The following is a 13,226-nucleotide window of genomic DNA, read 5'->3' as shown; positions in this document are numbered from 1 at the left end:
TCGCCTGACCTCTGTGCAGCATCCAGCCCTCCAGGACACCCTCTGCTACTGCTCCTCCAAAGTTTCCTTCTTTCTTCTCCTTTGCTGATTCCCTTTCCTTTTCTTGCATGTACACTCCTCACAGTGTTGTCCTTGGCGCTCCTCTCTCACCTCTGAATGCTCTCTCCAGTGAACTTATCCATTCTGTCAGCTTCAGCTAGCCCAGCGATAGAGATCTCTGGTTCCCAAACACTAGCCATCAGAGCAGCTGCATTTGAATCACCTGGGGCTTAATTTAGAGCACAGACTCTTCAAACCATTCCACACTACAGAATCAGAATCTCCAGGAGGTGAAGCCAGGAATATGTATTCTAGCAAGCTCCCCGGGGGATTCAGATGTAGCCAGGTAAGGAAACCTCTGCTGTAGATTTCTTCCAAATCTCTACTTCAGCCCTTCTCTCTCTCTTAAGCTATAAACTTATATTTCTGGCCCACACACCTGGCCCACCTTCCCCCTTCTAGCTACTCAGGACTCTCTCCAGCTGGCCATTTCTAAACCACCCTGACACCTCGGGGTGCACTTTAGACTTCCATAATCATGACACCTTCTGTCTCCCTCTCTAATGATATTTCTGTGAAGAACATGAGGAGTTATGGTATAATTAAGTGGATTTAGAACTAGTTGAGTAACCATACCCCAAAAATGCTTGATCCATGTCAGTCTGGAGGAAAGTCTTTAGTAGCATGCCACAGGGCTCTGTCCTCAGCTCTATCCTGTTCAACATTTTTATGTTGATGTGGATGAATACAAAGTTAATAGGCTTAGCAAATTTTCATAGGATGTGAATCTGAGGAGATATTTGGTGGCAGACAAAGGATCCAAACGATGGAATGATGGGCTAAATCAAATAAGATGACATTTAACAGGGATAAGCACAATCTTATTCCAGGTTTTTTTTGATTGACTACACAAGAACTAGTTGGACTGAACCCATTGACCAATCTTACACACACAAATCCATAGACAACCAGTCACTGTGAACATCCTGATGTCACACAATAAGAAACACATAGCATACCTACTGAATGCTCCTGAATCTGACCAGGCCTTTAGACTTAACTGCCACAAAATATGAGGGATGGAGGGACATATTAATTTACCACCACTGGAATGCAATCAGCAGAATCTATAGATGGGAAATTCTCTGAGACAAAGTATCCAGTTTCTTCAATAAATAAATAACAATGGGAAAAAAGGAGGGAGAAGGAAATGTTACAGTTTTTTTTTAATAAAGAGACATATTTACCAAATGCAAAGAGTGGACTTTATTTGGATCTTAATTTAAACAAACCATCTGGAAAAAGATATTTATGAACATTGGATATTTGATGTAGAAGGAATTATTGTTATTTGTTGTGATAATGGTAATATATATTTGTTTTTTAAGAGTTCTTACCACATAGAGATACATACTGAAATATTTAGAGATGATATGATATGATATCTGGAGTTTGCTTTAAAATTAAAGTGTGGATGGGTATAGTGGGGGTACAGAATATAACAAGATTAACCATGCATTGATAATTATTGGAGCTGGGTGATGGATAAATGAGAGTTATTTTATTCTCTAGTTTTGTGAATGAGTGAAAATTTTCCTTAAGAAAAAAGTAAACAAAACAAAATGAGAAACCCACAGGTTGGATGAGACAGGGTTTAACAGCCATTAACTGAGGGAGACATGGGGGTTTGCCTGATTGTAAGGACAATATGGGGCCTCAGGGTGGTGAGGACCAAAGCTGGAGGGATTCTGGGCTGTGGGAAGAGAATGGCAAGTTCTAGAACTACAAAGGTGAGAGAGCCCCTCTGCCCTGCCCTGGCCTACCACAACTAGAGTAGCACCTTCCATCCTAGGCCTCATTTCTTATGACCCAGAGAAGACACACCAGGGAGAGGAAATGCTGGCCTGAGGGCAGGGAGGCCTGTATGAAAGGGAGCTGTCTTGAAACCCTTGAAGACTTATTCTGCAGAGCTGCAGAGAGTCAAATCAGGACCGGTGGGAGCAAGTTAAAGGAAACCAATTCTGTCTCAACAGTATAAACAGCCTTGACTGTTAAAACTGCCAGGAATAGTAATTCCTGGCTTCCCGTTTCAGAAAGATTCAAAGTAATGGCTTGCTGCCCCCTTGTGGGGTTGCAACAGATTCCTTCCTGGATGGGCTGGGCCTCGCCAGCCCCAAAGCTTGGTGACCTGCATTGGACTAACTCACATTACCTAAAACAGATGTCTGCTTTCTCCACCCTAAGCTGGTCCACAGGCATCCTCAGAAGCACTCCTGCTTCTGTCTGTGACCCCATCAAGCCCTCTGGACTCTGTCTGCTCTTCTCCCCTTCACGGCCAATCGCCCAGTCTATGTGCTCCTCTCCCTTCCCACCACCCAGCTCTAAACCACAGTGCTTCACTCTGTCTTCCCAAGTGGCTCTCCCAGCCTCTCAACTAACCTCTCCAATTTGATCTGCACTCTGCTACCAGAAAAGACATCTTTAAACAGTGCTTGCAGCAGGCCAACCCTTTCTCAAAAAAAAAAAAAGCTAAACGTTATTACTGACAAGATAAAGCCCACACTCTTTAACTAGGCATGTATTGCTTTCCACAAGCTGGTGCCAGCTGCACCTTGAACTGTGATCATGGCCTCCCCAGACCACCCCACACTCCCCCTTGGAACTCCTATGTTCTGCTTGCTCTCACCCTGCGGCGTGGCTTGTAGAGGCCTCCACAGAGCAGATGGTGCATCACAGCATCCTCACGGTCCCGGCCACTGCGTACTGTGTCAATCACCTGCAGATCCAGACACGCTCCACTGCCACTCTCCCTCCTGCAGGATGCAAGAAACATGTATACTGGGGAGGGGCCAGGAGGCACAGGCCAGGGGAAGGGCAGAAGCAAAGGTGCTCACAAATCCTCCCCAGAAGGGATAGAAAGAGAGGGCCCAACAGAGAGGAGCTTCAGGAAGGGGAAGGGGGCTGAAGGACTTACAGCAGGTTAGTGACAGAGGTCTCTGCCATAGAATTGCGGCTGGGCATAGAGGGCAGAGTGAGCCCTGTAGAGGACAAGACGTGGCCCCCCTGCAGGAGCCAAGACAGAGGTCAGACAGCAATCAGATAGACGGCAGCCCGGATAGTCAGAGGGTAATAAAAAGATTAACAATAGTTAACACTTATTTTGCTCTTTTCATGTTCCGGGTACTATACCAGGCACTTTACATACTGAATCCACAAAACTGTGACATATGTATTCCTATTCCTGCTTTCTTACAGTTGAGGAAACCGAGGCTCAGAGAGGATAAGTGGCTTAACCAAGGTCACAAGCCTATACATGATAAGAATTAAACCACATCTGTTGACTCCAGAGTCCAGCTGTCTCCCCACCTTTCTGTCCTGCCTACCAGACTCTGAATGTTGGCCTCAGGCCAGGCTGGTTCCTGCAGCTGTCACTTCACAAGACCATGGAGTCTGCTGGGAATTCTCAAATCCCTGCTCAGGGCCTGCCTGCTTGTTGCCCCTTCATGCCCTGCTGGCCACCTGCCCACCCACCACTGGCTGCTGACCCACCTGGTCCACAAAGCTGATGGCATCCCGGATGTTGAGTCTGTAGTACACATCCCAGATCTGGTCCCGGATGCGGTAGGCTGACCGCCGCATCAGCAGCTGACTCAGGTACTTCTTGTCAAACTGCTCCCACCTACAGAGGATGCCAGGCCCGGCCCTGAGTGCCATCTCCAAGGCTCAGCTGGCTGGCCCTTCCTCAGACAGGGCAGGGGCACCACCAACACTAGCCTGGCTCTCTTGGTATAGGCCTCAGCCCGGGAGAACTTGAAGCTAGTCCCTGCCCTTATGGAATTTACAGTGTTATGAGAAAGCCTGACATTAACTGAAGTTATTAAAAATAACTGTAAAATTGCAACCATGACAAGAACTACAATGGATAATTATGGAGTATGATAGGGATTTGTCCTAGTCAGGGAGATGAGGGAAGTCCTCCCTAAAAACTTGATGCCAATGGCGAGATCTGAAGGATGAACAGAGGTTAAGTAGGTGAGAGGGAGGTGAGGGAGTGTTCTAGTAGAGAGAACAACAAAGGTCCCAGTGGCCCAGGCAGGAGGGAGCATGGTGGGTCCTGAGGTTCTAAACCAGGGTCCATGTAATTAACAGGGAGACAGTCAAAGACAGAGCAGAGCACAATGAGGCTGGAGTCTGGCAGGTACCAGATCATGCAGGGCTGGGCAGGCCTCACTGGGGAGCCTTGTCTTATCCTGAGAGTACTGGGATGCCACTGAAGGGCTTCAGGCAGAGGTCGCCCAGCCTGAGTCTGGCTGTGTCCCTTCTCAGAAGTGTGGTACATCCCCCATGCTGCCCTGGCTGGTGGGGCTGCTGCTGCTGAAGGAGCCTCGGGGCAGCTCCCTCACCTGTCCCTCCAGTAGTGATAGCCATGGTGCCCCACAACGTCCTCCACTGCAGCCAGAATGTGGTCAAAAGTCTAGAAGGGGGGTGGGTAGGGGGACTGGATCAGGACTCTGCTCAAAATAGGAGAAGGGAGAGAGGGACTGGTGGAGGGATGGGGTTCTGGTACCCACGTGCTCATGCAGCTCCTGGTTCAGGGTGGGTTTGTGATGCTCACTCCTCTTCACCTTCAGCCACTTGACCAGTGGCTTGATGGTCAGACCCTATGGACAGGCAGCAGGTGAGCCCTGCCCTATCCAGTTCCCTGCTGCCTTTATCTCTCCATAATTAGGCCTCAGCTTCTGTACCCCCACCTCACTACACTCAAGGTCTGGGAAGTCAGGCCCATGTGTCCCCCAAGAGGAAGAGGAGTCCCTGTCCCATAGGCTCCAAGCTTCTCCCAGGGCCTGCTGGACCCTCTCCCCACCCAGCCTTGTGAGCACTCCCACCTGCACAATGACTGTGAAGAAGACCACCACAATAGTGGTGGCCACAAAGTAGTCCTTGGCAGGGACCTTGGTCCTGTCCAGTAGGATGACGAGAGCGAAGGCCACAGCCCCCCGCAGACCCCCATAGGACATCACCACCTGGTCAATCTTGTCCAGAGGGACCAGCCGGAACTGATTCAGCACCCACGTCTGCAGGACTACGCCTACAGCAGGAGGGAGGCCAGAAGGAGCAGGGCGTTGGGAGTAGAGGGCACTGGGAGTGGATGGCACCAGATATCTGGGCTAAGGTCTGACAGGGTCTGGGATGGGTGAGCAACAACGGGAGGCTTAGGGATTGACAAGGTTGTGGACTCAGGTTGGGGGATGAGTTGACAGGGGGAGGAGGGCAGGAAAGAGAGTGGGAAAGCAGAGGGTGCCAGCGATACCGAGGGCTCGGAAGAACAGGATGAAGAAGAGGGTGCCCAGCACCAGCCCAGAATCCCAGGCCCACTTAGAAGAGTCCACGGCTGAGATGCCAAGCAGCATGAAGATGACAGTCTCAGCGCAGCTGGCTAGAGTCTTCATTGTGTATTTGACAGCTGTGCGTGACTTATGGGAGATGTTGGCCTCCACATACTTCTTACAGCCAAGGCCACACATAGTCACCCTGGGAGAGAAATGGAGAGACAGGGCAAGTGAGGAGGGGTGGCAGGAGGCACAGCCTCTGGCATTTAAGCATGCTGCAGGAGAGGATGTTGCCCATCACAGGATGTCAGACTCTTAGAGCTGAAGCCCAGGGAGGCATGGAGACTGTCCAAGGATAGGTAGTGGTGGTCCTGGGATAAAGGTCCAAATCTCCAGGCTTCCCACTCATTGCCTCTTGGAAGGGAAGGTGGGAGAAACATGCTCTGACTAGCATACTCTCTGAGGCACCTTTTGGAGTGCTGTGGCCACCACAGCCAGTGGCACCAGGCCTTGAAATCTACTTCCAGCTCAGCCCATACCCCAGAGAACACTTCAGGCAGAGGAAGATTGGGTTCTGGGGTACCCAGGACAGTTCTAGAGGCAGATCCTAGGACACTACCATGTTCCATGAGATTTAATGTCTCCCCATGGAGTTTGAGGCTCCCACTACCACAAGGGTTCAGGGAAACCTATGGATTCCTCAGGGTCCTGCTTCTGTCCATGCGAGGAGCAACCATCTCCAGTACCCCCTCCCAGCTGCCTGTCTGCAAGGGCCCCAGGACTCACGCAAGAATGGCAGAGAGCGAGGCCATTTCAGCAGTGAGGTAGGCTGCGTAGGCGAGGAGGAAGACCAGCAGTGGCTCGATGATGCGGACCCGCTTGGTGAAGCGTGTGGTCAGGGCCAGGAGGAAGGCAAAGACTAAGCCCACGGCTGCCCCGCCCAGACTGACCACAAACAGGGAGGCTGGGGGAGGAGTTGGTTGTCAGCATAACCCCTGGCCCGGACCATACCCAGGCTGACAAGACTGCTTCCTGGCAGGGAGTGGAGGATAATGCCCACCACACTCCCCGGGGGTCAGGATGCCAGAGCCAGGACCCCAGGAAAGCCCCTCCTTCTCAGGTTCTCAGGGCCCCATTTCTCCATAGAGGAAGAAAGGGAATGAGGCAACCCAAACAGCCTCCTCTGTCCTGATGCAGTGGTGGGGCAGGGACTCAGCAACCTAGGGAAGGGAGACCTCCAGTGCCAGCCAAGAGCGGGGAAATACTGACCGACTCCCTTCAGGTAGTCAGTGGCCTGTACTTTGGCAGAGCCCATCTCCACAAAGGAGTTGCAGACCTTGTACAGCACCTGAGGGAGAAGAGGAGAGTCAGGAGTGGGGGGGACGGCAGCAACAGGGACTGCTGGGTGAAAGCTGAGACCATATTTCTTCCCCAGGGGACCTGGGGAAGGGTCTGAGCCTGCTGGTCAGACCATGGCAGCCTGGGGTCAGGGAGTGGCAGGCAGCTGAGCACTCTCACCACGGTGACTGCATCATTGAGCAGGGACTCGCCAAAGACGATGATAAAGAGAGTCTCGTTGACATGCACCTCCTCAAAGACAGCCAACACAGCCACAGGGTCCACTGCTGAGATGAGGCTCCCAAACAGCAGGAAGTCCAGCAAGCCAGCCTGCACTCTAGTGGCTTTCAAGGGAGAGATGGGGACAGTAATTGGTGAGGCTCCTACAGCGTTCCCTGCGACAAGCCCAGACTCCACCCCAACTGTTAAAACAAGGATGCCCAGAGAGGACTTGGGATGGTGAAGAGAGAGTAGGCCTGAAGGTCAGGAGACTTGAGCCCAAGGCCTGGCTTTGCTGTTTTCCAGCTCTATGATGTTGGCGCTATCATTGTCACATGACTCCTCTTAAGCCATGCTTCCTCATCTGTCTATCTCACAAGATGGCTGCAAAAATCAACCCAGGAGATGGTTAAGAGAGTTCTATGTAACCTAGAAAGCTAAGGTGGCACTGACAATAAAAACTACAGCAACACTAGCAATAATCACCAGGAGGTGGAAACTGGCTGCTGACTGGCTTTATTAGGGAGAAGAACAAAAGAGAGCACTTTCTCCCACACTCCTGGTTCTCAGCTTAAGGGATATGACACTCACAATTCTCAGCAGGAGGGGGAAGGGCTATCCATCTATGAGGGCTGAATATAGTATGAAAAGCACCCACCACAGGTAGGACTTGAACATATCATAAAATCTGTGTGAGCCTCAGTTTCCTCGTGTATACACTGGGAGTAATAATAGTATCTACCACAAAAAAATTCTTTATTTAGCCAGTGCTCAATACAAGGTAAGTATCCAATAGATATTACCTATTATTAGGATTACTATTATTATTATGATCTGATGTCCTCCCTTGCCTTCCTGCCCGAAAGAGTTCACTAACCCATTAGGAAAACCAGGTTGGAGTCCCCAAACCTCCCCTTGCACCTTGGAAGAAGTATGGATTAGCAACATTCAGGGTTGAATGGATTTTGGAGGCAGGAAGTGAGGAAGAAGGGAGCAGGACAAGGCAGCCTGAAGGTAAAGAGCCTCAGTAAAATGGATCTCTCTTGCTAATCTTGCACCTGATATCAAACGAGTTTAAGGGCCTCTATTTCTCATTAAATAGGACAAATTACACCCCGACAGGGATGCTATGAAGAGTCAATGGGATAAGTAAAGAGAGAACACTTAGTGTAGTGTCTTGCATTCTGTGGATGTATAATATGTATTTATTAAAAATAATAACAAAAACAGAAAACCACTCTGATGTGCCCTGGGCAAAGCCAGGATAGCAGGCCCTCACAGGAATGGTGAGCTGTTCCTCAGGGAAGCAGGGCTGGCAAGTGGCAGTGTGGTAACAGAGGGCAGAAGGCAGCAGAGTAGTAATGCAGGCTTCCCAGTCACGGCAGCCCACACACAGCTGGGAGCCAGGCCCCTGCTCAGCTGTCATGTTGCAGAAGCCCAAACTCAACTGGCAGAGACATAAATGAAGGCTGAAAGCCCATCTGGAGCATTGCCTTGCACTCGAGGTGGGAGAGACCTAAAACAGAGCTCTCAGGGCATGGTTTTTGCCAATATGGGATCTCCAGAGCTGGAGGAGAAGGGAGTTGGGTGATGAGTCTGGCAAAGCCTCCCTCTGCCAGCCCAGATCTTAGGGTCACTCACCCACAAGTCCAGCCTGCTGCAGGCCCCAGAGGGCAGCGCCTGTTGTGAAGGCATTCCAGAGTGTGCCCACCACGGCATAGGTGAGGATGGCACCCAAGTTGTCAAAGAACAGCCGGCTAGGCATGAAATAGCCGGAGTCCAGCACAATAGGAGGCAGCAGGAAGAGGAAGAAGGTGCCTGGCTCTAGCTGGTACTCAGCTTTCTTGGCCACAGCCAAGACAATGCCCCCAAGCACGAGGCCCAGCAAAATCAGCAGGCAGCTCTCAGGGACCAGAGATGTCACCTTCCGAGACAAGTGAAACACTACAATGCAAGAAGACAGCAGGAAGTATCAGTTTATGGGGCGCACACACACACACACACACACACACACACACACACAGTGGCCTACAACTTCCCAATCTTATCAGGTTATTCAAGGTCAGGACCCCTGACCCGCAGGACTGCAGCCAAAGTTGTTTCTTGGTGCCCGTCATGGTAACCTAGGCCTTTGCTTGCTTTTTCCATTTCCAGAAATGCCCCTCCTCTCTACCCTCATCCTCAGGGGGCCTCACCTTTCTCTGATCTCCCTTATCCATAGCCATTATTTGAACCTTAGCAAATGCTACTCAGCATATATGTATGCATAACATAGCTATAAAAATCAGGACCTCTGGAGTCAGGCTGCTTGGGTTCAAAGCCTAGCTCCTCTACTTACTAGTTATGTGACCTTGGAGGAAATTTCACCCCTCCAACTGTGAGTTTTCTCATCAGCAAAATGGGACTAAAAATAGTAATGATCTCATAGGATTGCTGTAAGGTTTAAATAAAACAACCTACTCAGAAGCTCTTAGCCCAGTACTTTATAGTAAGCACTCAATAAATGTAACCAATTATTATATTATTGTGTCCTGCCTCCCTAACCAGACCTATTGCAAACCATTCCTCCTAGGAGCACTGTAGACCTCCTAAACCATATGCTTTTCGTTCTATAGGATTACTAAGGATTCGACAGTTTAAAAAGCAATGGGTTTAGCAGTCAGAAGATCTCCAGTTCTTCTTCTGGCTCCATCACTTTCTAACTGTGTGATTTCAGGCAAATTATTTAATTTACCTGAACTTCAATTTCTTCTCCTGTAATATGGGGAAAATACCCATCACACAGGGTGAGGAGAAAATGATACAGTGTGAATGTGCCTAGCAGGATGTCAGACATTTGGTAGCTTCTCAAGAAATGCTAGTTAAATATGACTCTGGAGGAAAATAATAACAGATCTGTCCACAGGAAATGAGGAGGAGGTATGAAATGGGTTCCTAGCACTACTGCCACTCCTACCTTTGTCTCCTAAAGTAAACTCTTTTGGCTTTCCCTTGGGCCCTGAGACCATGAGTAAACACCTACCCCCATACAGTCCCTGGGGTGGGTAGTGGGAGAGGCTTCCATGTTAGTCTATGTAAGACCCAATGCCAAGACAGTGCCCTTTGGAAGTGGTACTTGAAGGCCCTAGGACAGTGCCTGGCACATAGTGGGACCTACGTAAATATTTGTTGAATAAAAGGGGGGAAAATCTCCTAGCAATGAAGCTAGGGGAAGGTATCCCTGAATGTTCCACCTATCTTTCCCCTCCTCTCTGAGGATTATTTTTTTGGCTGGTAAGAAGCAAGTTCTCTTCTCTTACCTCCAGAGGAGGTGTCATCCAAGCTAGGAAAAGCACTATGATTTATGGGGGAAACCACAGTCATTGAAGGAACCCTCATGCAATTCACAGACTTCTCAACAAACCCAATTCTTGGCTCCCAAATCTGAGGCTCCTCCTATCTTATGCTCATTGTTGCCAGCCCCTAAGGTAAGTTCAGTCATAGATCTCCCACACTTATCCCTACCTTTGGTCGCCCGTTCCACTCCTTCAGGGACTCTATTCCATCCTCATCTCCAGAGCATGCATCAACCCCAGCAGTGCAACCCCAACCCATCACAAAGCCTGTTCTCTGACAGAACTAGGCTCCCTGAAGGCATTTCAAGCCCCATTTTGCATTATTAATGGGCTGCCACAGCAGAGCAGAATGGATACTTCTTCTGTTCCTGCCCAGCTCCCGTCCCCCACAAGCAGTGTCCCTGGGGGAGGAGTGGGGCAAATTCTAGGCTGTGTGGTTCCTACATGAAGACTTTATTGGTGAGACTAGAGTACAGGCTGTGCCAGCATAGATGGGGAGTGAGTAGCAACGCTCAGCTATAATTAGTCACCCCCACAACAGAGCCTGCACAACAGAGAGAGGGAGGAGGGTCTCGGGTGGGAGGAGGGGCCACTGGCTGCTCAGAAGTAGGGAGGAAGGGGCAGAAGCAAGGCAAGCAGCTCTGTTCAAGGAAAGGAGTCTGAAGCACAACCTTCAATGTTGTGCATACGGAAGAAGGTCGGACTATGAAAGCATCTAGCACAGGCAGCACATAGTGAGGCTCCAACAAATGAAAGTTTCTTATTCCCTCAAGTGGGAAGGATGGAGACTTGAATTGGGGGGCGGAGGGTTCCACAGCTAGGCACAAGAGGGGGGCATCTTTAGGGGAGCACAGGGGGGCTAGAGGAAAAGTGGCAGTTTAGTATCCTAGGAGAATGGACACTTGGACGTGGTCTCCAAGGAAGGCTGCTTTCTCAGGACCAGGATGCCTGAGTTTGCCGGAGAACACTAGCCCCTCAATGTCCCACATGTCCTCACTCCTGACAGAGGTTTCCAGGAGGCTGGGGATTGATGGAGTACAGGCCAGACCAAAGGGTTTACTGCAAGGGGAAGCGGGGATCAGAGAAGGCAAAAGTCTAGGTATAGGGCCGGAAAGAGCTGGGGCAGCCCTTTGAGAAGGCAAATGCCCAGAGCTCCCACGCGAGAATGGGAAGAGGGAGATCCACAAGAGGCGGCGCAGGAACTGTGTGAGAGCCCGGATTTGTGGAATTGCAACCTAAGTTAGGGCACTGTGCGAGAAGCCGGCCCAGATCTGGGGACTCGGGGCTGGGGGCGGGTCCGCTGCCGGCTGCCGGCCTGGCGCACGCACACACGCACTCACCGATTTTGGCCAGGCTGGCCACCAGGATCCACAGGGCTACCAGGTAGGGTGCCTCCACCTCGTGCCACTGCCAGCGGAAGAGCGTCAACCCTGGGGGAGGCTCGCCCGGCGACCCCGGCTCCTGGGTGGGCTCTTCGGTTGCTCCCGCCCCCGCCAGAGGCAGCCCCAGCAGCGGCAGTGCGGCGCGCAGCATCCTGCCGCCTGCCTAGCCGCCCTCCCGGCACCGCACAGCCGCCGGCCCCGCGTCGCCGCCGCCGCCGCCTACTGGTCGCCCCCGCGTCACAGGCACGTGGGGCCTGTTCCCCCCAATCCCGGCTCCGATACCCCCAAGCCGGGTCCGGACTCCGAGACCCTGCCCCAGGCGTCCGTACTCTGGACCCCTACTCCTCCCCTCTAAACCAGTCTTAGCACTGGAAATTCCCCAGTGCAGCCCTCCCTCAAGTCCCGCAACCTACTCCCTCGAGTCCGCTCCCCCAAACCTTCCCCAAACCTCCCCCGACCCGGATTCAGAGCTGTAAGCGGCCACAGCCCTCCAGGGGCACCCCCGCATCCCACTCGCCGGAGGCGGCAGCCCGCTGCGGGAGGGGCAGGGGTCTCCCGGGGAGCGGTGTCCAGGCGGGAGGGGCGCGTCTCCTCCAACGCAGGTGCCGCCCGGCGGCAAGCAGCAGACCCCTGATACTGAGGCCTCGGGCTCCGGCGCTGCCACGTGCAGACAGCAGGGGGCAGTGCGCCGCCGCCTTCCGCGCCGCCCTCCGGAGCCTAGGACCCCCTTCGGGCCCCCGCCCAGACCAGAGCTGCGCACGCGCACTGGGCGCTCCCAGAAAGCCGTGATGGTCTACGCAGTCCCCAATGTCCCCAGAAACTCCAAGGCCCAGACTGGGCGCAGCTCATTCCAGGCTGAGAAGGAGGCTTGTTCCTCTTTCTCTCCCAAACCGAGGGGCACCCAGCTTCTCTTTCCCTTACACTACGGGGAAGTCTTCTCACCTTTTCCATGAAATTTAAGGGAACTATCTTCTTTCCCTAAACTATGGAAAACCCAGCCTATCGATTCCCTTCAAACTAAGAGGGATCCACCCAACTTTTCCCCAAACTCTAAGGGGCATTCGGCTTGTCTTGCCCCAAACTGAGGAGGACCGTCTCCACTTTTCATTCAAGCTGACCCCATTTCTTCCCCAAGACTGAGGGAAACATGTTCTACTCCCCCTCAAACTGAGTCATCTCATCCTTTTCCCAGAACTGAGGGGCACCCGCCCCTCTTCTTCCCCCAGCTAAAAGGGAATGATTCCACCTCTCCCTTCAAACTGAGTGTAATCTATTTTCACTTCTAAATTGAAAGGAGCCCATCTCTCTGCTTTCCCCAAAAGAGGGAAACCCATCCACTTCATCCCTCGAACTGAAGGAATCAGGGCCGTCCAGCCACTAAACTGAGGGAGACCTGGCTGGCCACTATCTGAAGAAACTTCCACCCCACCTGCCGTAACAATCCCTCCAAGAGAGCGCAACCTCATTGCCCCCAAACCCAAAGACAGCCTCCCAGCCCTCTGCGCGCTCTCGTAAGCTGGGCGCGAGCTCGGGTTTTCCCGCCGGCCTACCCAGTGAAGTAACGGGATCACGATCGCGCCCTC

The 13,226-nt window shown here is 51.9% G+C and overlaps 1 protein-coding gene across 3 annotated transcripts in view; it reads right to left on the bottom strand.

Annotated features, from left to right (window-relative positions):
- Positions 1-13,226, bottom strand: part of SLC9A5 (solute carrier family 9 member A5) — a 30,541-nt gene that overhangs the window by 7,122 nt on the left and 10,193 nt on the right. The window contains exons 1-12 of one of the 3 annotated variants that reach the window (XM_001497280.5): positions 11,602-12,315; positions 8,568-8,870; positions 6,888-7,051; positions 6,639-6,717; positions 6,156-6,333; positions 5,351-5,571; positions 4,926-5,128; positions 4,611-4,700; positions 4,443-4,513; positions 3,589-3,718; positions 3,014-3,102; positions 2,726-2,852 (exon numbers count right to left, since the gene is read on the bottom strand). In XM_001497280.5, the coding sequence (XP_001497330.1) occupies positions 2,726-2,852; positions 3,014-3,102; positions 3,589-3,718; positions 4,443-4,513; positions 4,611-4,700; positions 4,926-5,128; positions 5,351-5,571; positions 6,156-6,333; positions 6,639-6,717; positions 6,888-7,051; positions 8,568-8,870; positions 11,602-11,794 (1,848 nt within the window). In that variant the 5' untranslated portion in view covers positions 11,795-12,315. Of the gene's footprint in view, positions 1-2,725; positions 2,853-3,013; positions 3,103-3,588; positions 3,719-4,442; positions 4,514-4,610; positions 4,701-4,925; positions 5,129-5,350; positions 5,572-6,155; positions 6,334-6,638; positions 6,718-6,887; positions 7,052-8,567; positions 8,871-11,601; positions 12,316-13,226 lie in introns of those variants that run through there. The other 2 variants (XM_023638649.2, XM_023638652.2) reach the window with 2 other exon arrangements.

The sequence above is a fragment of the Equus caballus genome, chromosome 3 (genome assembly GCF_041296265.1).
Source record: "Equus caballus isolate H_3958 breed thoroughbred chromosome 3, TB-T2T, whole genome shotgun sequence".
In the NCBI taxonomy this organism is placed as follows: domain Eukaryota; kingdom Metazoa; phylum Chordata; class Mammalia; order Perissodactyla; family Equidae; genus Equus; species Equus caballus.
Note: the sequence above shows the minus strand (reverse complement) of the source record. Positions and strands in the feature narration are given on the sequence as shown.